Below are 25369 nucleotides of genomic sequence, written 5' to 3'. Positions count from 1 at the left end.
AGCATCATGACAAGCATGTAAACAAAGGCTAGGAAAAATAACCAGAAAGTCCAAAGTTTTCGATTATAGTTTAGTTTCGTTTTAGTTTAGTTTAATTTTGAGTTTAATGTCAATTATGGATTAGTAATAAAAACTGATTAAAAAGCCTAATGATAAAAAAGCAGATTTAAAAAAGAAAACACAAAAGGTATTAGCACGTCTTTGTAGGTGAGGTGAGTGAAAGAAACTATACTCAAAATTGGTCTGTCTCTGCACAAGGGACAACATAGATTCCTTCCTTTCTACAACTATGAATTGTCCATTCCATTATGGAAACCCTATGGACTCCAAAGATGAGGGTCCAGCCTGGCCCAAACATGGTAGTGAGTAACCTTGTCTAAAACAAAGTCTCCATGAAAAAGTACAACACGGTGTAAGCGTGTGGTTCTTGTGGTCTGTGTTAAACCCACACAGGGTGGATGGCGGAACTTGAAGGTAGGTGGGGGCTCCAAGCACTGGCTGTGCTGCCGCCACTTTAATAGTTTCCTAACCATTTGTGCTCTTGATTTGCTGGGGAAAGTGCACCACTGCTGAGGCAGAAGCTGATTGCGAGGCTGGTCATTAGAGCTGGGTCTGGGGCAGACCCATTTTCACAGAACCACAGTGAAGATGATGATGTCACCGGCTACTGGGTCCTAAAAGGCAGTGAATGTGGACAGGGGCCGCACTATTCTCACCTTAGCGTTGTGTCCTTCACCTGGAGATTGATGCAAAATGCCCAGTTCCCTGGAAACAGCTTCCTGTTGGGGGCATGAACCTGCACTCTGGTCTCTATGCACCCAGAAAAAAACGAACGAGTGCTCAATTCCAGGCAGAGCCTGGCAAGGAAAGAAGCCACCCAGCACTGCTCTTCTGCCTTTGTGCTCCAGCCACACTGCTTTCTTCACACTAGATGTGCAGTTTGCTCTTCCCCTGTCCTTTCTCTTTTTAAGTACAAGTGCTGCATGAATTCATCTCGTGAAACCACACTGCAGAAACATGAAGAATAAAAACGAATGAATCATCCCCTTCAAATCCTGCATGCGTCCCCAGACCAGCCACCTACCTTAGTGGCATAAAGCAGATGTGACAAATATTTACTGAGTGATTAAATAAAATAACAGAAGGGACAACTTGAGTATCCTCACTTTTATATATGCCCTTTTTTCCCTTTCCATTCCTCTCTCCTTCCCTCCTTTTTCCCCCATATTTATACCAAGGATGGCCACTGTGTCTTCCACAGTGTAACTTAGTTCCCAGTTAGATTAATTATCTCAAGGGAAATTTTAAATTTTATTTTTTATCTGTATAACTGTTAAGAATTTCAGCTCACACACTCAAGCATTCAAGAAATGTAACTTTAGTTTTCCATGATGAAGTTAATTTATATTTTGCGTCCCCATTTTACCAAGGAGTGTTCTCTCTCTACTTTCCAGGGTTGCATGTAAAGCCCATGGGTGCATCTAAATCTCCAGGTATTAATATAGGGCAGAGGAGCAGCTAAACACACTGGTATTTGCTGAGACCACATCTCTCATCATCTCCTGCCCGCCTCGCGAGGCTGCTGTCTGCATGGCGGGGCCTCCTGGGTCAGGTTCTCTCAGGTTCTTGTACTCCTAGGCATGGAAGCCTCTTAGACTGTATGAACAGATGCTCCTTGCAACCTTTCCTCCCAAGCCCAGTGAGTGAACCATGGGTGCTTCTGTTCTTACATCTGTCACCCAGACCTGCAGCCATTCTTGGCCCTCAGAGAGCCTCTTTAGTTTGGGTAGACTTAGGAGAAACTAGAGAAACTGGCTCTAATTACGTATTCTTCCAAATCTTTTGTTTATGGCATAAATTTTATGCTCTGAATCCCAAACAGCTTAAATTATTGAAACTCAAGAGCAAGAATGAACTCTGGATTTCTGCTTTTATGCTACAGTGACTTATCTCTTAGGCAATGGAAATCTCCCTGAATGTGGGAGGGCTAGACGATAGAAGAGATTAGCAGGAGCAGAGTCACATCCTTAATACGCTATATTATTATCTCACAGCATTTGCAAATATTTACTGAGCACCTGGAGGCATGGTGGAAGGAAGGTAGGCACAAATATGAATAGGGATTGGTCCCGTCCTCAAAGGAGTCTATAATCTACTGGGATGGCAAATGTATCCTCAAATAATAAAAGGTAGTAAATAAAGAATCAAAGACTGAGAGACGGGAAAGCATACTATTTAGTTTCAGGGTTCTAGATGGTTCTCCAGATTACAAGGCTGCTTCTAAACCCTGCCCAGTGATTTGCGGATGGTCCAGCGTCTTTCTAGATGGGCAGGCTGGATAGAAGGTCTGGGGAAATCTTCAATGCTATCCCGGCAGGACAGGCAATGGTAGAAAAATCTAGAAAAATCACACTCAAATTTTGGAGAGGTGTGGGGATGGGGGTGAGTAGGTAGGTGGTAGACATGACGTTCTGTGCCCCTAAAGAGCTTACAGTCTAGTTGAGGATAAAAAAATTATGACTAAATGCCCAAAGAGTAAAATAGAGCAGTATAACAAACTATAGCAGGGCTGTGCTGTTCAAGGTACATTTACTGTGATCTGAAGATGAAACGAAAACTAAAATACAGAGTTAGGAAAGGCTTTTTGGAGAAGTTGAGGCACTTTGGGACCTCGAAAGAAGTAAAGAACTTGAATTATTACTAATAAATGCTAACACTTAACTGAATATTTCTGTACTAGTCATGGTTAAAGCACTTCATATTTATTAGAATCCTCACAACAATAATATGTAAGTATGTACTATTTTTAACAGTCCCAGTTTACTGATGAGGAGACTGAGGCACAGAGAGGTTTAGTAACTTGCCTGAAACTACACAGCAGACTTGGAATGCTGGCAGTCTGATTCCAAGGGCTATACCCTAAATTTCAATGGTATTCCACCTTTGACAAAGGAATTGAGAATTTCAATAAAAGGAACAGCTCAATTAAAGTATGAGGGAGGAGAGAGAAGGGTATGTGAGGACCTAATTAAGGCAGAGGGCTACTGCTAGAGCATAACCGGGGACCACACAGGCGCCTCACGTGTCTTTGCTGTACACAGATAGCCTGTTGTTGTGACTTTCTGTATTCTTGCATCACAGCTGAGAAATGAGACACTCCGAGCACTGAGATGCCAGGGTTGACTTGCCTGGAGAATCTCCAAGCAGAAAGTCAGCCCTCAGCCCCTCTAGCTCCTATTCCACATTCTTACTCTGTAATAGGTGTGAAGGTGGGGCACCTGGATGGCTCCGTCCCTTAAGCCTCTGACTTTGGCTCAGCTCATGATCTTGCGGTTCGTGAGTTTGAGTCCTGTGTTGGGCTCTGTGTGGACAGCTCAGAGCCTGGAGTCTGCTTTAGATTCTGTGTCTCCCTCCCTCTCTGCCCCTCCCCCGCTTGTGTGCACTCGCTCTCTCTCTCTCAAAAGTAAACATTAAAAATAATTTTAAAAAATAGGTGTAAAGGTAGATATAGGCACCCTGGGCCACATCTAGGCATCCGGATGTTATCCAGAGCGCCACTCTGACATCAAAATGCTCTGCCCCTTGTAAGACTCCGAAGTTTTTGAGATAAAATGATTTCTCTGAACTCGTGGGTTTGTAACTCAAACCATAAATGAAGTGATGGTTTAAGCCAGAAAAACTGTTGTCGGCACGAGGACACATTTAATCACTAGGATAAAACAAAATACCAGAATAAGTTTTCAGGTTACTTAAAGTCACGACCTCAGAAAATCCTGGGAATCAAGAGGAAGGGGATGTAAATGATTTCTTAGAAACAGGGTGATTAAACCATTACAGAAAGAAAAGTGAGGGTAAATAGCGAGCTGTGGGATCTAATAGATGATTATTACAATATATGTGATGGTTTACCTGTAAATATGTTCGCAAATCAAATCTTTGCTTCGATGTATTAGAAGTCCTTGCTATAAATGTTTATTAATTTTGAGAGAGCTAGAGTGAGAGTAGGAGGCGGGCAGAAAGAGAAAGAAAGAGAGAATCCCAAACAGACTCTGTGCTGTCAGTGCAGAGCCAGACTCAGGGCTCGAACTCATGAACCATGAGATCATGGCCTGGGCTAAAATCAGGAGTCTGACGCTTAACCGACTGAGCCACCCAGCTGCCCGTCCTTGCTAATTTTAATGAGCCTTTCTACAAATTTCTGTAAGACGAGTCACAGGCCACCACAGGCAGTGGAAGCCCTTGCAGGAGAGGTAGGGTTGTGGGACTCCAGTCCCAACTCTGACCCTTACTGTTGTGTGTCATCTTGGACCAAGCTCATAACCTCCTTGTGTCAGGGTCGTCAGTTCTAAAACTCAGACAAGAGCTATCCTGCCTACACTCTCACTGAGCTCATGTGAAATAATGTCGGAGAAAACGTTGAAGAAATGAAGACTGTAGCCCACAGAGGAATGGTATGTTTATCTGTTAAATGCAGATATCTCTGATGTCAGCCCCTGCAGGTCTGATAGCAGTGAAGAGTAGCTCAACTTTGTATCAAGCTCAAATTCGATTTCCTAATGAAAGGGGGTACCTAAGGTGCAGAGGTTGCCTGCTCACCATTTCTCTTCTTTAATTGATCCAAGTGCTGTGGACGATCATTTGTGCTGTTTGGGGCCACATTGGCCCCTTCTAATGATTGCCAGTCACAGAATGAAATTAATTAAATGAGAATCACCTTAGGGTTTCAACTGTCTTTTAAATCCAGGACACCTGCATGGGAACCCTAGCTCTACTGGAAATTCAGAAGTGACTTTTGGTTATTTGGTTCCTTAGCTTCTCTTTGTGTGAGAACCCTTGAAAATTAGAGCAGGCAACCTGGCTTTTAACGTGTGTAATACTTGCTGCTGTTTGTTAACCCCCAGGCTGCCCTGCAGCCTCTAACACTGTATCAGGTTGTCTGGCCCGCAGGGGGACCGCTATTACTGCCGCTCTTCGTAAGACACATTTACCAGAAACAAATGACCATCTATTATTAGATTGTAAATCATGAGGCTGCAATCTCTTAAGGGGAAAGACCAAGGCTACTACTTCGGAATTACCAACATAGACACTCTCAGGAAGCATTTGTTGCTGATAATAAAAACCTCATACTTGTTTAGCACTTTGTAATTTACGAAGTATTTTCATATATAACATCAGTCATCAGCATTTTGGCTGAGCTTCTCAGAATTTTACCTGTTAAAGACACCAGCTGTACCTGCTGACATGCATTTAAACTTAAGCTGTTGTAACTCGTGCATTTGAACAGAATCTGTTGGAATTGTAGTTCTCAAATCTGGCTACATATTAGAAGCACCTGGGGGTATTACTAAAATCACCAGTGGTTGGGGCTCCACCCGAGTCCCACTGAATCAAAACAATGTTGTGTTAGTTTTAAACTGCCAGGTGGTTTGAATATGCGGCCAGACATGAGCACCACTGTTCTACCAGAAAGACCACCGTCAAAATGTTAGAAAGCTGGGGTCTAAGCCCATTTCTGCTACCAAAGAGCTTTGTAACATGGATACTTATTAAAAAGGGACTCTAGGTCCAAAACTATTGATTCAGAAGCAGTTCCTCTGACTGTTCTTCTAGTTACAATCATAATAGAGAAACACAGCCTTGATGCAAGTAATATAGGTATATATATTCTACTGTCTGTGCTACCACTTTCTATATCCTCTGTTTACCTCTTCTACTCAGCAAAGAACAAGGATGCAGCGTCTTCCATGAGAAAGGAAACACTCTTAGGACACAAGCTGACTGAATTAGGGTAAGGCTGGATTTATCTGTGGCATTGTACTCGCTTCGGCAGCACATATACTAAAATTGGATTTATCTGTGGCATTATTGCTTAGGGTGACAGGTGTTTTTAAGAGGAAAGCCATATTGGCTACCTGAAGAAATTCCTTGCAAAAGGCTACCATTGCTATAGTCACTGCTGGGTCTTCCATAGTTAGCTCATTCAGAAGTGATCAAACTCAGACAATTGTCTTGCCTTCCCCCAAGGCACCTGAGACTGGCTTCTAATTCACAGTCGTCCAAATATCACTGAGCTGGCTGCATGCTAGGGGCAGATGCTTGGGGCTTCCTGATTAATATCCAGGAAACCTATTAATAATTGTGAGCTTGTTGGGTAAGTATTGTGAGAAGCCCTTTGTCCCAGAACCCTTGAAGTTTGCACAGTCATGGTCAAAGACAACTGCATGTGATGTGCATACAGATCATGTTATAGAACCAGCCTACAAGCCAGCAGTGTATTTCTCATCTTAAAGAGGTGAGTCTCTTTTGAGGACATTCCAGGAATCCCGTAGCTGATAGAGACTATGTTTGCTGTTATGTCAGTGTTTGTAGGTAAAAATGGGCTAGGTCATAAATGCTGAATACAACATTTCTCTTACAGATTTCAAAAATTCATAAAAGTATTTTAAAAGCATTCGTATGTATTTGACATAATAGAGGTGGCCCTTATATTGCCTAGGGCAATATAGGCAGTTTCTAAGATGCAAATTGAACATCAGTGACAATTATTGATCAATCACGGGATGTGCTGACACTAACTCTCTGGGTTTCCTTACTGTGATCATCTGAGTAACCACTTCCAGGCAGATGTTTCAATTCATATGTTGCTGCTGACTTGCCACAGCTGGCAAAATGTCACTGGAAGGTGTCACATGTAAAAGAGTGAAAACATCTAAATGTCTTCAGGTTAGGGGCTGTGACAATTCAGGAGTTCTTCACAGATCATGATTCTGTGAAAAGCAGCAGAGTGTTAATGCTGTCAGAGGAAATAGTTTTCATTTGGGACCATGGTTTGAAGGATTTTTGTTTGATTTGGATCATTTGTTTTCCTGAATAAGAGGGTGCACTAGGGTACAAATGGGGTCTGATACCTAGTTGTTGTAATAACAGTTTATATTTCTGCGATCTTGATGTTACTTGAACCCAGGATGCTGTGCTTATTGGTTAATGCCGTTTGGGACCTTGTTTGGGTTAAGTGAGCTCAGATGTGCGAAGCACAATGCCTGGCCCTGTGTGTCTAGCAAGTATTACATCAACATCAATAGTTGCCATTTTCATTTTGATTATAATTATAATTATTATTATTACTAGTTCAGTCCATTTCTTATTTTCAAAATGACTGTTTTTAGAACTGAAATTCTACAATTTGAATCAACGAAATGAAGCCAAGTTCCCCTAAGGACGTTACCCAGTTTATAAATTTGTGGCTCCATCCCTGGGACAAAACTCCAAAGCAGATGTCTCTGAAGTATATTGAGATGACATTTCAATATCTGTTTCTTGGGGTCTCTCAGGCACACAGAGTGATGGCAGGACCACACTGTCCTAGCAGATGACATCTACAGTGATATTTTTACCTGGGTATTTTACAAAGTGGGGAGAATGGAGGGATTGGTCGGGGCTGCAATGCAGGTGTAAGGCCCCAAAGAGGGGGAAGTGCTGAGCCAAAGCATGGACCAGATGCACAGCAAAGGAATGCTATAGAGTCCTAGTCAAGAGCAGAGGTGAAGATAGAACAAGGTTGGCTAACGCAGGACCGGTATGTAGGCTTTAGATCCTGGAAGCGCAGCTGGGGAAATTTCCTGGGGAAACAGGCAGTGAGAGCCATGGTCTATGGGGTGGTGGAGGTTAAACCCTTGCGCGGGGAGAGGGGCTAAGGATTCCAAAATGGATACAAGAAATGTTCATCAAAGATGTGAAGGAGCAGGAGAGGCAACAGGAGAGTGAACACCTTTTGTCCCTCTGAGCCAGATGGCTATGCAAGCGAGGCAAGGGAAGCCTGGAAGTGGTGGCCCCAGGAGCTCTCTGGGCTCACAGTCTCCCTGAGACTAAGCAGCTCAGACCACACAGGCCAGCTGCCCCTTGGGCAGTACCATGTATGAAGGGAGCACAGGTGCCAAGGTGCTGCATTTTCAGTCATTCGGGTCACCTTACGTTATACGACTGTATTACCGAATAGTTCACACCTGTGAATCAGGACTAACACACTGCGCTGAATGTGTACCATCTGTATGGATACCTCTTCCAGAAGGAGAATTCAGTTGTAATGCATTTGAGGGCAATAAATACTGGGTGATACAAAGAACGAAAGCCTTAGAGGAAGGCTGACTGAATTTAAATCCTGGATCCACCTACAACCTAACTTTGTTATTTAAGTAGTTTATTTAGCATGTCTGAAAATCCGCTTTCTCCTCTGGAAAGTAGGAATAGTAGGGCTACCTGTCAGGTTGCTATTAGAATTAGAGAGGATGCTTGGAAAGTGACTAGCACAGTGCTTGGAACATTGTATATATATATAGTAGATTTTATAGCTTTTATACTCAGTAATAAATAAGAAAATAATTGTTTCATATGCATGTAAGTTTTATAATTTAACTTTCTATCTGCATTTCAAATTGATCATATCCTGAAAGCAACTGTGACTTACGGCAGGTTGTGAATATTGCTGGAGACCATGTATTCCACTGGTGGATTTTCTGTTGGACGGAACACTATAGATTTTGTTTTCCTTATTTTTTTTATTATATTAGACTTCTAGTTTCATCTCTTTGGTGGTAGAAAAAAAACAAGCCTTATATAATGTTTAAATATTTTTATACTTTATTTATAGATGTAAAAAGTATGCCTTATAGTTTCCTACATTTTTAGAGACTATAAGAAAGCTTGAATTTGAAGTCTCCATATATTTTTTTTTCTCTTTCTTGTTTTAACCCCCCTCTACAAAATGATTTGTAACCTATCAACGGACCAAACTCCCTTTGGAGACTGAGAAACAGTCATGCTTCCGTATCTTGGCCCCATTTAATTCTTCCATGTAAACCACTCCATCCTAAGAACATAGTGTATACATCTATAAATGTGTTGGAATTAAAATTATTTTTGTAGACGTCCTCCCAAACTCTCCTTTTCTGAGGTTCCTGAAAATGGCTTTGTGTGTGCCCAATTTCTTCCCCACCCTCAACCTTGAAGGAGGATCCAGCCGTCACCAAACTAATGTTTTAGGATTTGGGATACAGAATTAGGAGACAAGGTGGTGGAGTGAAGGGCTGGTGCGTTCTCGTGGTCAGGCTGCTGTGAAGGAGGGGGGCAGTGGGGAATTGCTGAAGGTTGAGCATCAGGGGCTATGTGCGGGGAGCACAAGGGAGAGGAAGAGGGTGTTGGAAGAAATCCATAAATTTCTTGCAACTTGTATTTTTTCCAGAAATCAAAGTAAAGACTTGCTGTTATTTTCAATTAATTTTTGATTGCTGGGCTGTATTTGTAGGACTGTGTCATTATTCTGAGACTGAACCATGTGGGTCATATTTTTTCTCATTAGTCTTAATAAGGTTACAGAAACTCAAGTGAGAAGAAGTCATAATTAAAACAGCCACTTGGGCATACCTAGCTGAAAACATTGCCTACGAAGGAAGACATCTATAAGAAAAACAGCTTAGATCCATAGTTCCCAAATCTTAGGATACATGAGACTCACCTGGGGAGCATTTTAAATGCAGACTCTTGGACACCATCCCAAGTAGTTTTGATGCTGTTGTTTGGGGTTGGGTTCTAGGAATCTGCATATTTCATTGTCCTCATGTGATTCTGATGCAGGGAGTTTATGAACCCTACTCAGGCACAAGGTCAATCCGTGTCAAACATTTCCAGACAGTTCTGTGTGCCACGAGGGCTCCAGTAGCTCAAATACAGAAATATGAACTTAACAATGTTCCTTTGGATCATGTCAAAGAAAAGTCTTTGGGCATTCTCTTTTGCATTTTTCCTGGTCACATTTACAGGAACATCTCACCTCTGTGGCTCTTATCCCCCTCTCCCATGTTTAAAATCTATAGGTTAACTGAAGGCAATAATTACTTTATCTACCAATTTACAGAATAAGCATTACCTAAAACCCTCTCCAACACTAACACAAGCCATTAAATCACATTCACCAGAGTTGTCTCACCAATGCGAATTTCTACAAAATCTTACCAGAAAAATAATTGGAAAGAAGAGTTGGCTGTGGTTCGTTAAGAATTTGACTATATGATGGAATGCTGGTTCGGAAAGAGTGGTTCGTTAAGAATTTGACTATATAACGGAATGCTGAAGTGAGAACAGAAGATGTATTGCTTGTAGGAGATTTTGGAAAAGGCTGCACTTGTCTAAGTAGAAAGGCTTCCTTACCCATCATCACCTTTGGCAGTCGATTAAGCAGATTGTCCATTTTAAAGCCATACAATGAAAATATTTATGCTCATCTCCTGATAGAGTTTGTTCAGAGCTTCCAGGACCAGGATTGGAAGGAGTTAGGGTCACCTGCCCACTGTGCCTAATCAGAAAACGCCAAATGTTCTAAAGGCAGCATTGCTCAGTCTGATCTGTTGCCATTCATCACGCAAGTGATGCCAAAATCTATGATCCTGAAGCAGGACTCAAAAAGTGAAACAAACCATCATGGAATATAAGGTTTTTATGGAAACACTGAAAGATCAACTTTATATTTACAGCAAGCCAGCTCAGTCTTCTCAGGGATGATGTTTCTGTAACTTTTTGGCAAACACACATAAGAACTACCCAGGGAACAGTTGTATTGATTGGTCAGTCCTAGAGACACAGGAGGAAGACCTGGGAGCCAATGTGCCCCTGGTTGAATACTGTCCACCCAACTCATATTCTCCATCCCTGCCAGTCTTGACACTGAAAAATAATGGTCATGTCCTGCCAAATCTGAAGATATCTTGATGTCCTCTTAAATAAATTTCAACTCTATGATAACGTAATTCCCTTGTTTCAGCCATGACTATGTTAGGGGTTAATATGGTGAAGCGGTAACAGCAGTAGGAAAGGCAGATAGAGAAAAGGTAAAACCACCTATGTTTTGTATCCTTGAGCAAATTTCCTTGAGGAGATCCATTCAACCAGACTCCAGACTGTTAGCAGAAGTCTTGTTGCTTGTAAGAAGTATTAAAGTTATTGATGGGGTGAAGTTACCTAAGTTGTAAAACACAAAAATCTATTACCCACATGTAGTAAAATTTTTAAATATTTTTATTGTATTTTTCTGACTATATAGGTAAAAAATCAACAGGGTAGAAAAAAATTTTTCAATAATACATTTTGAAGACAATGCTATAGTCATTAGCACATTGGCTTTCAGTATTTGAGGTGCTGTAGTAGTCTTTAAAAAACCAAACCAACCAACAGAAAGCCTTTAATCAGGCAAGAAGATTTTGTTTCAGATCCAGAACTACGGGTGAGTTTTCAATTGCTTTTCTTATAGACTAGATACAAAAGCTTGCTCCTCGAAGCAAACACATACCATTTTATAGGCTGCTAAGTCTCATGCTCTTTCTTCTAAGGGGAAGGAGTACTTTATGTCACATCCTGTTTTGTAAATAAGACTCTACAATCCAAAATTCCAAGGAGAATGCAGCTGACAGCATGTTTCCTTGGGCTGAATATACTACTTTTGGCATCTGAATTCCCAGGGGAAGATAGCAGAGAGTGGGTCACACACCTCCCTAGAGCTGGTCACTTTTCTTAAGATAGTTGAGCATTTGGCTGAGCAAGGTTTGAAGGGTATGATTCTTAAGAATGACAAGGACTATTTCTGTATCAATTGAGAGTGTTTTACCAATTTAAAACAGGCTGAAGGGAACTGCCTAAGCTTGAAAGCCTTAAACAGTCTTTTCTAAGATCGACTAATATGGCAAAACCTTTACAGAGAAGAGGCACATAAATTTTGATTCATACTGAAAACGACTTACTTAAAAGGAATCCTGGAATTTAGCATTCCAAAAAAATCAACCGGGCTCTCTAAAAAGGAGTACAGAATTTATCTAGCTGGTTTTTCCCCTTATATTAGAAATTGGTACCTGGTCTTCTCTCTAAGTGGGGGACAAAACCTGAAGATACTCAGGAGAAGACAGCTACTGTAGGATGTCCAGTGGTGAGGACGCAGCCTTCCGTCAGGGTCAGGCCAGAATCTTGTTTCTTTTTTGGCATAAGAAGTAGATATTTTCTCTAAAAACACACTTGCCTATATATTTAAACTTGTTTCTATACACATTACCCATGCTTTTCTTTGTTTATTTGTTTGTTTTGTTAATGAAATGCCAGGGAAATTTCTATGTTGAAATCTTCCGGGTTGTATTAATTTGTGCTAATGGTCCTGCTCGTGAACCATGATTTCTCAAATAAAAGACAATTGTTTCTCTTAAATATTTACGTCCCTTTCTGTCCTTGCTTTCTATAGGATGGATTTATCGACTTTCTAGAGTTTATTGCTGCTATAAATCTCGTTGTACGAGGAAAAATGGAGCAGAAATTAAAATGGTATTTTAAGCTGTATGATGCTGATGGAAACGGTTCTATTGACAAAAAGGAACTACTGAATATCTTCATGGTAAGTGAAGTGGTGAAGTAATCTTAGAACATTGTATAGTTAATGTAATTTTCCTTCCTGTGGAGCTGGTGACAACTATCTATGTGGTTGGTAAATTTTGGGATATACATTTGGAACTGTTGGAGCCATCCATGTAAGTTTCACTATGCTATCAATTACTGAGTGTGCACCTGCAAACCAGCATTATCTTGTCGGTGTTCAAACTCACAAATTTTAGCAGAGTATTGAGATGAAAAATGAATAAACGTGATGTTCTAAAACAACTTGTCTTTTTGTCTGCCTCGGTGCAGAAAGTTGTGCGAGGAGCAGCTGAAATACTGGATGGTTATATAGCAAGAGCTATGGACTAAGAACAAAGGTACCTGAGGACTAATCTTTCTGGGGGCTGAACTAAAGTATTTCTAAAAAGTACCTCAAGGATCTCAGGCCCTTTCCAGCTCTAAAGTTCAATGAGTCCCTTTATAAATCTCACCCCCTTCCACCAAGGAAGTGGAAATACTTATCATGGGATGACATGAAATGGATTCTAGAGTATAAGATGATTAAGTGGGACACTGTACCTAAATGAGAATGTGAAGTAAAATACACATTATGAATGCAATATACAGAATTTGTAACACAGAGTCAGAATTGGAATCAGAGGTCTTAGAAATGATCTGGTCCAAATTATTTCATTTATAGATGAAGGAGTTAAGTTACTGTGTTATAATACATAGTATAAATATTATCAAAAATGCAAAAAAAATTAGTAGGTAGAACTACAATTATAATCAAACACCTCAATAAATGGACAAAGCTGTTAATACTTAAAACTGTTTAGCAAATGTAGAGTTAACGAACATATGGAAAGAATTCAAGAGTATGATAATACTAACATTGCTTTCACTTTAATCTCACAGATAATTCACAAAAAAGTACTAAGATACACTTTGTAACTGAGCTTTGTAAGCATTAAAATTCAGAAATTCTGCATATATATTACATGTTACAACACAAAATTAGCAATCTAAAATATTCCCTAGAGAATGCCCAACCCCATGTAAATTTTAAAACATCCTCTTAAACATACTCAAATTTATTTTAAAAACATTAAATATACAATATAGCATACAAATATTGGGGGAATATCCAAACAGTATTCAAAGCAAGGGTTCATATCCTGGGATCTATGGATCTATGGCCTTCGGAAATCCTTAAAGACTATGACATTAAGGGCAACGTTTTTCCTGTATGTTATTGACTTTTGAGGGGAGGGAAAGGGTCATTGGATTCTCAAAAGAATTAGGAGGAACAATAGTATATGAATGTTTTTGTCCAAATCTTATGGAAATTTTTGCACAGATTTTTATTAGTTAAAATGTACAACTTATGTTAGTGAGTAAAGAAAAGAAATATTAAGCAGCTAACTGAGGTTTTCTTTAAAGTGTTTAGAAAGAGAACAAAAAGAAAAGAGGGAAACATAAAAGCACAGAGCAGAAATTCATTTAATAATTGACACTATTTGTCTCCAATTAAATTAATAAAGATTAACAACAATAAGGTGGAATTCTGGCAAGGGCACTCTAAGAAGAGTGCCCTTACACATTGTGGAGGGGGTATAAATGAAGATAACATTCCTGGAGATTTGGTAATCTGCATCAAGAGGCTAAATGTGTAGCTCCATTTTAGAGCCAACATTTTTGGTCAGGAAAACAATCATTAACATCATCAAAGATAAAGGTTCTATGATTTACATCACAGAGTCACGTAAAATACTAAAAATGAATGACCCAAAAAAGAAAACATTTTAAATAAATTGATGCAATGGAATATGTACTTATACAAAATGAGTGGCCTATATGGTGGCAAGTGAAAACAATCCAGTAAAGAATACATACTGTTTAATGTAAATTCTCTTGACACATGATAACAGGATGTTAAAATAAAATACAGCCCAGCCATCAAAAGATCCAAAGGAAGTACTAGATTATAGGCAAAACTTACAAAGGAAGTAGTTACATCTTAATTTCACTTCAAAGGCATAAAATGGTCAGGAGGATGTTTAAGAAGGGCTATTAGAGAGGATTTTCTTGGGTAAAGCCCTGAGGTCAATAGCATGGGGATTTAAGGAAACCACTGACGTTTGGGGAGCACAGTGTTCCAATATTTGAGTCTGAGAAATCTAATGAAACAGACCATGGCAGCAGAGTAGAGGGGTAAAGTTGAGGAAGAATCTTATGCTCAGAATATGTGGGGACGAAGGTTTTTTCATGGATCAGACATGGGGAGGAAGCTGACAGAGTTGCCTTGGATCTTGCCCAGCTGAGCCACTTGGAGAAGTGAGGGCATCTCAGAAGAGGAAGGAGCTGGAGGTAGAAGCAGAGAGTGAGTCACAACCAGGAGCACGTTGCACCCCTCCCCCAGGGGACATCTGGCTATGTTTGGAGACATTTTGGTTGTCAGCTAGGGAGTGGAGGAGTGCGTGTGTGGTGCTATTTGGTGCTATTGCTATCTATTGTTTAGTGACCAGGACTGCTGTGAAACATTCTACAATGCACAGCACAATCCTGAACAGGAAAGAATTGTCTACTCTGAAATAGCAGTTGGGCAGACCTAGAGCTTGTAGAAGGAGCCTTGAGGGGTCAGCTGGAATCAAAATGCATGATCCACATCTAGGGATGTGTACGAGAGTGTCAGTAATAAAAGGGAGGCATGGTCTCAAAGAGGGGATTTTAAACATCTGTCATCCAGAGAGCTCTGACACTAGATAACCGGGAGTGAGGGTGCCTGCCAAGTCAGACTGTCCTGTTCCCCCTTCTCTCCTACCTCCTCCCCTCCCACTCAGAGAGTGGTCAGAAATGGGCTGAGCAAAATGGAGGAGAAAGTGCAGATATGCTAAATGAGGGAAGAAAGAAGGAAACAAACCATGCCTCCCTGCCCATCCCCCCACCATGCTTCTCCTGTACCAAGAGGGAAAACACAGGGCACATTGAGGACTCCCTCCAAAAGTATCCCTTCAGGCCTCATCACCCTTCCAATCAATCCTTCAGTCTCACTTCTATTTCCCAGAGATGGGTCACAGACAAATCCTAGATATTTCATAATCTTTTATTATGACTTCTACATGTGGTCTCGTATCCCTTCCGCTGTGGGAGTACTGGATGCCTAGACAAACTTTTAGGCTTTTGGGACCTCTGCCAAGACACTGAGAAACCCTAAAAATATTTATCTAATTGGATGCTATATGTATGTAACCATTATTCTAAGCATTACCCTCTATCTAACTGTGAGACCTCACTAGCCGAGGCCAGGAGTGGTGCTGTACTGCTGTTTGCTGGGATTAATCCCAAATTAAGCATTGATAATGCTTGCAAAGCAGCGGAAGAGATAGTCCTATTTCAGACCAGGCCCTCAATTAAAATATGATGCCAGTGGTTCTTCTAAAGATCCCTTTATGTTCACTCAAGGTAGTTATGTTCAAATTCCCAGATAACTAACTTTTTCTTTCTCTCTCTCTCTCTCTCTCTCTCTTCCATTTTATTATGAATTTCCACATCAAATATTGGTCGCTTAATTTAATCACTTGGCAGTGGGGGAGAGGGAAAGAGTGGCTAAATTTTCCCTCTAGGGAAGCTGGAAATGTCATTTTCCCTGGGTTCCCTGGCAGCCTTTATGATGAAAAGGTGCTGGCAGGGTGTGAGAGAAATTCAGTGTCCTTCCAAGGCATACAGATCTGTCTTCCCAGTCAATCATTCTAGAAAAGGGCAAACAGGACCAGAGGTGCCAGTGTCAGAAGCTGGAGGAGAAGCCTTAGATGCTTACAGAATATCTTTTTATGTTCTTCTATAAGATTAATGATGATTGGTCTGAAGTTGAGAACATTGTTTTCTGCGTCCAGAATTCTTATGACAGCGGCCACTTCAATGTTTTTCCCTATAAGCTTTTTGTATCCTTTGCTACCTAATATGTTGAATAGATCCCTTTGTGCTGTATAATATCAAACTTCAGTTTGTATTCAGTTAATTAAATTTCTAAGCCTCATTACCCAGAACTGACATATAATATTTTTATTTATTTTTGCAAACTAGAACAGGTTGGACAACAAATATGACATGAACATATCCCAAAATTGTGTCATATTGGGGTAGAAATGTCACAAAATGTATTTGCTTCCAGCAAAGTTGAGCTCAGTGATTTGATTTCTTTTTGCAGGCTGTGCAAGCCCTCAATGGCCAACAAACTCTGAGTCCTGAAGAATTTACCAACCTGGTGTTTCATAAGATCGATAAAAACAATGATGGTAAGGCAATTTTACTCTCCTTGGGCTCACTTTTTTTTTTTTTTTTTTTTTTTTACAAAGTAGGAGGTGGTGGGGTGAGTTGGAATGCCATTTAGGAAAAAGCATGAATCTTTCAAGAAAACCCTAGCTGGGCTTCATAATTTGCCCAGTCCAGTGTTCTCCAGTCAGTACAATTCATTGATTAAATGTCTATTGACTACGTATAATCAGTTCATGGTGCTTGACATTTTGGGATATATGAACAAGAGTAAAGGGAGATACAAGGAAAGAAAAGTGGGAGAATATGATATGAAGGACTCTGCTGTTTACTCTGGGATATGTTCTAGTAATTATTCCTTTCTACTGGAGGTGTTTCATCAACTTGCAAACAAACTCAAGTTTCCCATACTACAAAAATCATTTCTTCGATTGTGTGATTTTCTTCTATCAGATTTTTTCCTTTCCCGTGATGACACATTTCTGGGAAGAGTTGTGTGTGCATACCTTCATTTCTGTTCTTTGTACCTTTTCTACATTTCCACTGTTTCTGCTCATTTCTCCATCTGCTATCGCTACCCTAAAATCTGGGTTCCTCTTCAGCTCTGAGAAGGTGCACTTCTTCTTCAGAGGCTGAGTGAAATGGAAGACACAGGCATTCCAGGAGGAGGGGGAGTGCTTACACCAAATGACATTGATCTCAGTAAACTGGTAGGGGAGCATATTGATTGGAGATTGAGGCAGCATAGCTAAGGATGTTCCTTGAAAACAGAGAGTTTGACATGGTGGAAAATATGATGTTACTAAGTGATTTAAGGGGGAAAAGGAGGATAGATATGAGGCACTGGGACTCTAGCCATGGTTGTCATCAATCCAAAGTAATTTTTTTCCACAGGACCAACATGCCCGCCATGGGTCACTTCCTATAATGGACACTAGAGGGCAGTAGACACCCATGTTGTGTGTAGCAGTTTGCACTGGTCTACTGTGTCTGGCAGGATGCGATGGCGAGTAGGGTGGAAGGGAGTTTAAATGAAATCGCCATTATGAATGAGCCCAACAACTGGACGAGAGTATAATTCTCAGAAAGATACTTTGGAAATGTATCAGTAGCATCAATCTCCCTCATAAGGACCCAGTCCTAGTCTGCCTCACCTCAATTTCAAGTCAGTATGCTCATTTTCTAGTTTACCAAGATCAGAGCCATTTGGTTGTAACTACTCATATTTGGGTCTATATAGATGAAGGATAAAATAAGTCAGTTCATGTGAAAGCTTGTAAAAAACAGATTCAGACTAACCAGAGTTGACAAGGAAACTAAGTGAAGGTAGAAAAGGACCAGAGAAATAGAGAGTGGAAGATCTTAAGAGGCCAGTGAAAACCTTATGTGGAATATGCAACTGAACATCCTGATCACCAAACAGGTAAAATGCTGTAGGTTTGTTCTGTTTTAATTTTTAATCTCAGAGGTGAGGGGGTATAGTAGGGGTTGGCATAGAGATGATAAACCATTTCAGCCTGGGGCCGAAATTGTTGACCGAAGGACGAGGGTCCTGGAAGGAGATAGGACACTGTGAATGTTTAAGACTTAGTAATACAATGAATTTCAAAAGGGCAGGTCATGAATGTTGAAAATATGTCTGAATCCTGCTTCTAGTGGTGGAAGCCAGGGAATAGGAAAGGTGACCTCTCCTGGAGAAGTATGAGGGTTGTGGTATCCTTAAGAAGGGTCTTGGTTTCTTATTAGTTTGAGGGAACAAATAACGTGTTCCAGAAAACAAGAAAATGATTCAGGACTCTATTTATTACCTAAGCAGTTTCTTAAAAAACAAAGTATAAGTTATCAGTAAAATGGGGGATGTTATGGCAAGAGCCTAGAAAAAGAAAGATGGAGGTGAAGGATGCAAATCTGGAAAAGTAGAGGTGTTTTCTTGGGCAATAACTGAGGTTATCTGCAGTCTGGGAAATGGACTCTTTGACCTAGAAGAATATGTCAAAAGAGAGATAATACATTATGGTTTCTGGAATAGCTTATAAAACTAATCACACAAATCATTTCCTCTGATAACAACTTGTATTTAAGGGGAAAAAAACATATATTATTGCCTTTTACAATGAAGATATTAAATAAACAGGCTACATTTTGGAAGAACAATGAACCACTGTTTCTTGGCAAATGCATATACAGGACTGAAACTGATAAAATTTTCTTTCATATGCAAATTATTGGAGGTTGTTGCATCATCTCATCAAGAGACAGCTGGGTCATTCCCTATGTCAAGAAAAGGAGGCTAAAATTGTACTGTTGGAGAAAGACAGCCCAGAGCACCAGAAGGCAAGGAAGAGAATGTAATGAAGACATAGAAGGTTGATATTTGCAGAAGCGTAAAAGGATTTTGCCAGTATTTGACAGAGGAAAATAAAGTGTTTTATTCACACATAAAAGGAGAGTAAGCACCACGGGGGAGATTATCTATTCTTGTTTGTACAAACCTAAGTATATATACCTCAAATAAGAGTTTTTAAAATTGTTTATTGTCATCGTTATCAAAACATCATTGTTGGTAGAAGAGGGTCAATCAAGTATATCAGAATAATGTTGACTATGTGCCGACATATATTTTCTTTAATTTTTCAAAAGGAAAAGCAAGTACACTATTGTTATCTGATAATCCAGTGAATGTTGAAACTGAAGATCACAACACACCAAGATACAAGCAAAAAAAACCTTCAAGAACATGTATGAAAATCCCAGTTTGACTGCAAATTGATTACAGAAGAATAACTGACATCAAATCTATTGGGACAGAAAAACACACAACAGCCATGAAGTATTCTATACATCATTATCATCATGGTAGTTAGCAAATCGGAGGCAGAAGATTAATCAGAATAGAGGCATAGGATAAATACCAAGAAAATAAAAAGATGAGAATCTACAAACTCCATGAGGGCAAGAACTATCTCTGTTTTATGTACTTTGGTAGGTCTTGCGTGCTCATACTTCCTGGCACACAATAGGTGCTCTATGAATAGTTGTGAAATGAATGAATGTCTGGTAAGAAGATGTCATGCAAAAAGCACAGGAAGAAATAAAGAAGAAACAAACACAGCATGCATTGCTATCTTCCTATAGGAAGAGAGTTGTCTAGACTATTTTGGAAATTAACATATATGTGCATATGCGTTGCTACTTCAAAAAATATAAATGCAACTGACTAAGAGAAGTTAATTACCAATGGAAAGTGAAACTGGGGGCCAGAAAGAGGTTACAGGGGATTCTTTCATTTCATTGAACTTTTTGTATTGTTTAAATTTATATCATGAGCATGTATTATTATAATAATTCAACAAGCTGTTTTTATTTTTATATTACAAATAAAAGCATCAGGAAGGAAAACTTGAAAAGAATCACAAAGACAGAAAATTGAAGCTCAACATTCAATATTATTGAAGAATGAACAGGCAGGACAGCAAGACTAAGTCAGAATAAATAATTAAGCATGGAATTCTGCACCCTTTCCTGCAGGAAGAATGGCAATCCGCATTCTACCATGTGCTGCTTAGGAGTCGTTCTTGACATGATTTAGGAAGATTTATAGATGCTGTTCACAATATCAAGTGCAGAAAGTGTACCAGGCAAGTTTAACATAGCGCCAAATAGCACAGGGGCAGGGGAGACTTTAAGGCGTTCGTAATAATCAACCATGAAAGTGAAAAGAGACAGAACAAGGCCAAAGAGGAAACGAAAGAGGTGATTATTGGGTTGATACTTGAGGTAACAGAAAACAGGAAGACATCTTATTGAGCAATTAACCAGAAGGACCAATGTTTTCGACTGGCACATTGTGGAAAGCCATGAGAGACGCAGCGACTCAAACTGGAAACGGAACTACCGGGAGATAAGAGGGAATCAGGTTTTCTCATAGAAAAGAAGAAACTGCTGCACTTAACTCTGCTATAAAATGCTGCTAAATGCCTCTAGTGCCACCTTGCTAATGAATACAAAACTGTGTCGTTTAACGTCTTCACTGGCATCCGCCCTTGAAAATCTGGCTATTCTCATCTCCTGAGACTCCCATTCCCATCTTGGCTAATTTCCCAGCCCCACCACGATTTTTCGTCAAGTTCTAATTTAAAAGAATTGAAAAAAAAAAAGGGTTTTACATGGGCTGGTTTCTTTCAATATCAGCTGACTTCTTTAGAGCAAAAATGCTAACGTGTGCATGCACTGTAAATTTTGGCTTTCTTTGGGGGTGGGGATAGGAGGTCATTTTTTGTTTTGTTATGAAAGATAATATAAGACATTAATGCAAATAAATACAGGACCCAGGAATATCAATAAGATAACCACTCTGCAAAAACAAGACTAAGGAAAATATTCATCATCAATGAAGCTGCTGAAATTGGTAGTGAGTGATGGAAAAGCATTGACCTTCAGGGTCCCCAGGAGGAGAAAATGTGTCCCCCAACTCAACAAACTACTAAATAATGTAATGTAGACATATATTATAAGTATATGTATACTTCAACATGCAAAAATAAAATTGTGTACTTGCTGAATTATGCCCTATAAATATTGAAATGTATTTTTAAATATAAAACAAAATAATAAAAACTCAAAAAATTGTTTTAGATCCTTCTGAGTCCTGTGATCTCCTGCTCAGTCACCTCTTACTGGCTTTGCCTCTTTGCTGGTAGATTTTTTGAGGGGAAGCTTCTGGACCCACATAGGCAATCCTTTCTAGAGAGATTCAGAAACCATCCTTTTATTTTCTTTGGGCATAAATCCTCAGACAAATTAAAGAGGATTGGGAAGCAATGTTTAAGAACATCAGATAAAGAAAAGCAGTTTGTCAGCATGTTTTCTGAGCCCCTCCCACATTCCAGCAGCTCAGTCACCAGCGGTGTGGTGGAGGAAATGGCAATTGTAGCTGGGGCTTAATAAATGTCTGATGAAAAATGAATGAATGTTAATTACTGGGGGGAAAGGGTGAGGAAAATTTCAAAGTACTTTAGATAGAAATAGTAAACATAAGTTGCTATAGGTAGAAGTTGGCTTCATTTCCAAAAGAAATTTTTTTATGGTAAGTGGTTAGGTAATGTGAAAAAAAATGAATATGCAGAGGTCACACATGTTTTGAAAAAAGTAAAAAAAGCATCACGGAAGAGTTCCATCTTCTAAGTTGCTAAGAGAGTAGAACTTAAAAGTTCTCATCACAGGAAAAAAAGTACAAAGTGCAACTGTGTGAGGTGATGGATGTTTAAACTTAAGGTGAGGATTTCATAATATTATATGTATCAAGTCATTATGTTGTATGCTCTAAACTGACACAATGTTATATATCAATTATATCTCAATTAAAAGAGTTTTTTTTTTTAAGAAACTCCATCTTTTATTTCTTTTCCACACCAGTAAGTAGTCTGAGTTGCTTTTCACCTGACATGATGTCTATACCCTCCACACCCTCAGACATGGCTCTTTCCACCAGCAGTGGTGACAATGGACAAGTGTTATAACTGAGCGCTCAAAACCCACTTCACTTGGGGCGCCTGGGCGGCTCAGTGGGTTAAGTGTCTGCCTCTTGATTTTGGCTCAGGTCGTGATCTCCTGGTTCCTGGGATCAAGTCCTGCTTTGGGCTCTGCATGGAGCTCTGACAGCATGGAGCTTGCTTGAGATTCTGTCTTTCCTCTCTCTCTGCCCCCTCCCCACCTCTCAAAATAAATGAACATTAAAAAAACAAAAACAAAAACACTTCACTACCCCATCCCCACTCTCACTTCTCTTGCTTCTGCTAAGCCCCTAGAAATTGAAAAAAAAAAAAATTGCACTGGTAATTTAGCAGCTGTGATTTCCCTTTGCCAAAAACGGGGTTGTTTTGTTGTTGTTATTTATGGTTCCCATGACTCACCGCTCTGCACCCATGTGACCCTCCCCAGCCACACACTATGACTCCTTATTTTCAGTTTTCTCTACTTAACTTTGGTTTATTCCATGGCTATACTTTACCTGTGAGACATAGATGACTCCCTTCCTACCCTGTGGGTTTTGCAGAAATTTCTTTGGCATGAGGAAAACATAAGGAACAAAGATTCAATTTCCCTGTAGAAGACGTGTTTTAGAATTTTGCCATTAAGACCAAAAGGTATCTTACGAGAATGTGATAATTCATCCTTATTTATATTTGATTCACTATTGTGGTATTTTGGATATTTGACTTTGTCCACTATAAAGTACAGGTACAGTGTAACATCTAACTTCAGTTCCTGCTGCCTTTCTGCCTCAGGTACCCATTCTCTATTTACCAAATGTTCTTGATTTGTCTTTGACTGGCCTTCTACCTAGCCACAAACCCGATTTGATACAATATCTTTGAGATCAAGAACTACATCTCTACCCCTCAACTTTAACGCACTCATGTGTAGTCAAATCCCAGCAGACTTGAAGCCTAGGGTGGCTGGTGGTCTGCTGAGGCCAAAGGAAAGACCCAAAGACACAATATTATATGTCAATTATATCTCTATGAAAAAAAATTTTTTAAAGAAATTCCATCTTTTCTCTCTTTTCCACACCAGTAACCTATATTGCTTTATTGGGGGAGCTGACATACAGGGAGGCCAGGAGCGGCCAATTGGACAGAGCAGCTGCTGCTGGCATCTATGTGCAGCAAGTTTTATATCCTAGCAACTCAACCCAGGAACTATCAGAGGCCCTTCTCCTTTCATGGACAGCACTTCCAAGGAAATCAAGGTCTGCCACCCAGACACTCTTTGTTATAAGGGAGACACTCCAGGTTGGCCAGCCTCAGAGCCCCTGACCTTGAACAGCAAACAACACTTTTCACTGCACGTTCTGCTTGATGGGAATGCAGAGGGAGGACAGGATCTCTATATTTCAAGATAGCGATTAACAGGGGCATGAGGGTTATGCTTGCATAAATTAGCTATCCAGCGTGTAACATTAAATTTATAATTATAGTCCAAATGAGTCAACAGAGAACCCCTCCCATCTCCCCCAAAATGTTGAAAAGTTGTCTTGTAGGGTGAGGGTAGGGGCAAAACAGGGTGGCCAGGGCACACAGTTCTATGGTGATGGTTTGATAACACTGGACTGACCAGCATGAGACTTTGGCTTATGCCGAAGTGATGAAATTAGGAACCAAAAATCTGAAAAGAAACCTGCTGACCAATAATTGTATGTGGAATGAATAAATGTTTACCCTTCCTCACAGCTGTGGACGGTCCCTGCAATTATTTCCTCAGAGAGAAGAATGTTGAAAACAGCCTTGCACACAGTCATTTCCTCCTGATCTTAGAAATCTGCAGTATCCATACTCCTATCACTTGGTCATATCTTCATGATTAAAGGTCAAATAATCAATACCGTGTAGAGACATACGCATGTATGTGAACATAGGTGCATCGCTGATGATTCTCAACTTAAAAATAGATTGTATTTGTCATCTTTATTTTCAATGGCAATCCTACCATTGAATGCTTTGCTATATAAGGATATTCAAAGACTTTAGAGTCTGGTCAAGGTGAAAAGATATCAGAAGAATATCAATAAAAATATCGGGGAATATATTGTATATACCAGTGATTGGTATGGACAAAGCCTCTTGTTAATTGTTCATTTATTATTTTCTAGGAGAACTGACTTTAGAAGAATTTATCAATGGCACGGAAGAAGATCAGGATCTTCTGGAGATTGTTTCCAAGAGCTTTGATTTTTCCAGTGTACTGAAAATCATCTATAATGGGAATCAGCCAGACACAGAAGGGAGGTTTCCTTCAAACCTTGTGACAAGGCTGATCTAGGGAAGGTGGGAATAAAGTGGCTGGGAGAATGCCTTTTCTGACTTTCAGTGGAGGCAAAACTTCCAGTGGAGAAGAAATGAAATTCTCCCATGTACATGCTATTGATTTCATTATATTTGAATATATATTCAATTATATATTATAATTGGTATCAGCCTGTGAATATATCACTTAAGTCCCTTGGAGATGTCCATAAAGATTGTAGACGGAAGAATTGTTGCTTTTCTGTTTATACATTAGTACTCTCTCTGAAGGTTAGAACATGATGATTAGACTGAAGGATGGTCTCCATATCAGTTCAAAATAGAACTTGTGTACATTTCCTTCCACACCTAAATTAATCCGCCTCTTGAAATAGAACTGGATTATTTGGGCAGTGTCTCTATAGTTTAACATTCTTCTTAAACAGACTTTTGGCAAATGTGTTTGCTGCCTCTTGGCTCCTGTTGGATTTGTGTATTATAAATGACCAAGTTTGGTCTATGGAGAAACTTTTATTCTGCCCTTTTTTCTTATTCCTTACCCTGAATCCTATCTTGAATCAGTAATAATGCTCTGTTCCAAAAGAAAAGTCTTAAGCTATGTAGCAAAAGGAGAAAATTTCAGACTGGGCAATGAGAACGTTTCCACTGATTTGCTATAAATCTGGGTCCAGTTGTGCATGAAAATGCAATGCATCATCTGTAATTATTATGCCAGTTGGGGGTTTGATCAGAACAGCAGACAGCCAGGCTATGCAACAACAAGCACTTGACATTTTAAACGGTCCTGACATTATAGCTCTGACATTTCATTTTTTATATCCTTTCCAAAAAATGAAATGATGAATGAGATTTCTTGATGGATTAGAACTTTTTAAGTTTTG

The 25369-nt window shown here is 39.7% G+C and overlaps 1 protein-coding gene across 2 annotated transcripts in view; it reads left to right on the top strand.

The window, feature by feature from the left end:
- The window catches only part of GUCA1C (guanylate cyclase activator 1C), a 31222-nt gene extending 6718 nt beyond the window's left edge, over positions 1-24504 (top strand). The window contains exons 2-5 of one of the 2 annotated variants that reach the window (XM_042957134.1): positions 12278-12427; positions 16619-16711; positions 17654-17669; positions 18390-18406. In XM_042957134.1, the coding sequence (XP_042813068.1) occupies positions 12278-12427; positions 16619-16711; positions 17654-17669; positions 18390-18406 (276 nt within the window). Of the gene's footprint in view, positions 1-12277; positions 12428-16618; positions 16712-17653; positions 17670-18389; positions 18407-24334 lie in introns of those variants that run through there. The other variant, XM_007098646.3, reaches the window with a different exon arrangement.
- Positions 24505-25369: the final 865 nt, after the last annotated feature.

This window comes from Panthera tigris, chromosome C2, assembly GCF_018350195.1.
Source record: "Panthera tigris isolate Pti1 chromosome C2, P.tigris_Pti1_mat1.1, whole genome shotgun sequence".
In the NCBI taxonomy this organism is placed as follows: Eukaryota; Metazoa; Chordata; class Mammalia; order Carnivora; family Felidae; genus Panthera; species Panthera tigris.
This window is presented reverse-complemented; position numbering and strand designations above follow the sequence as displayed.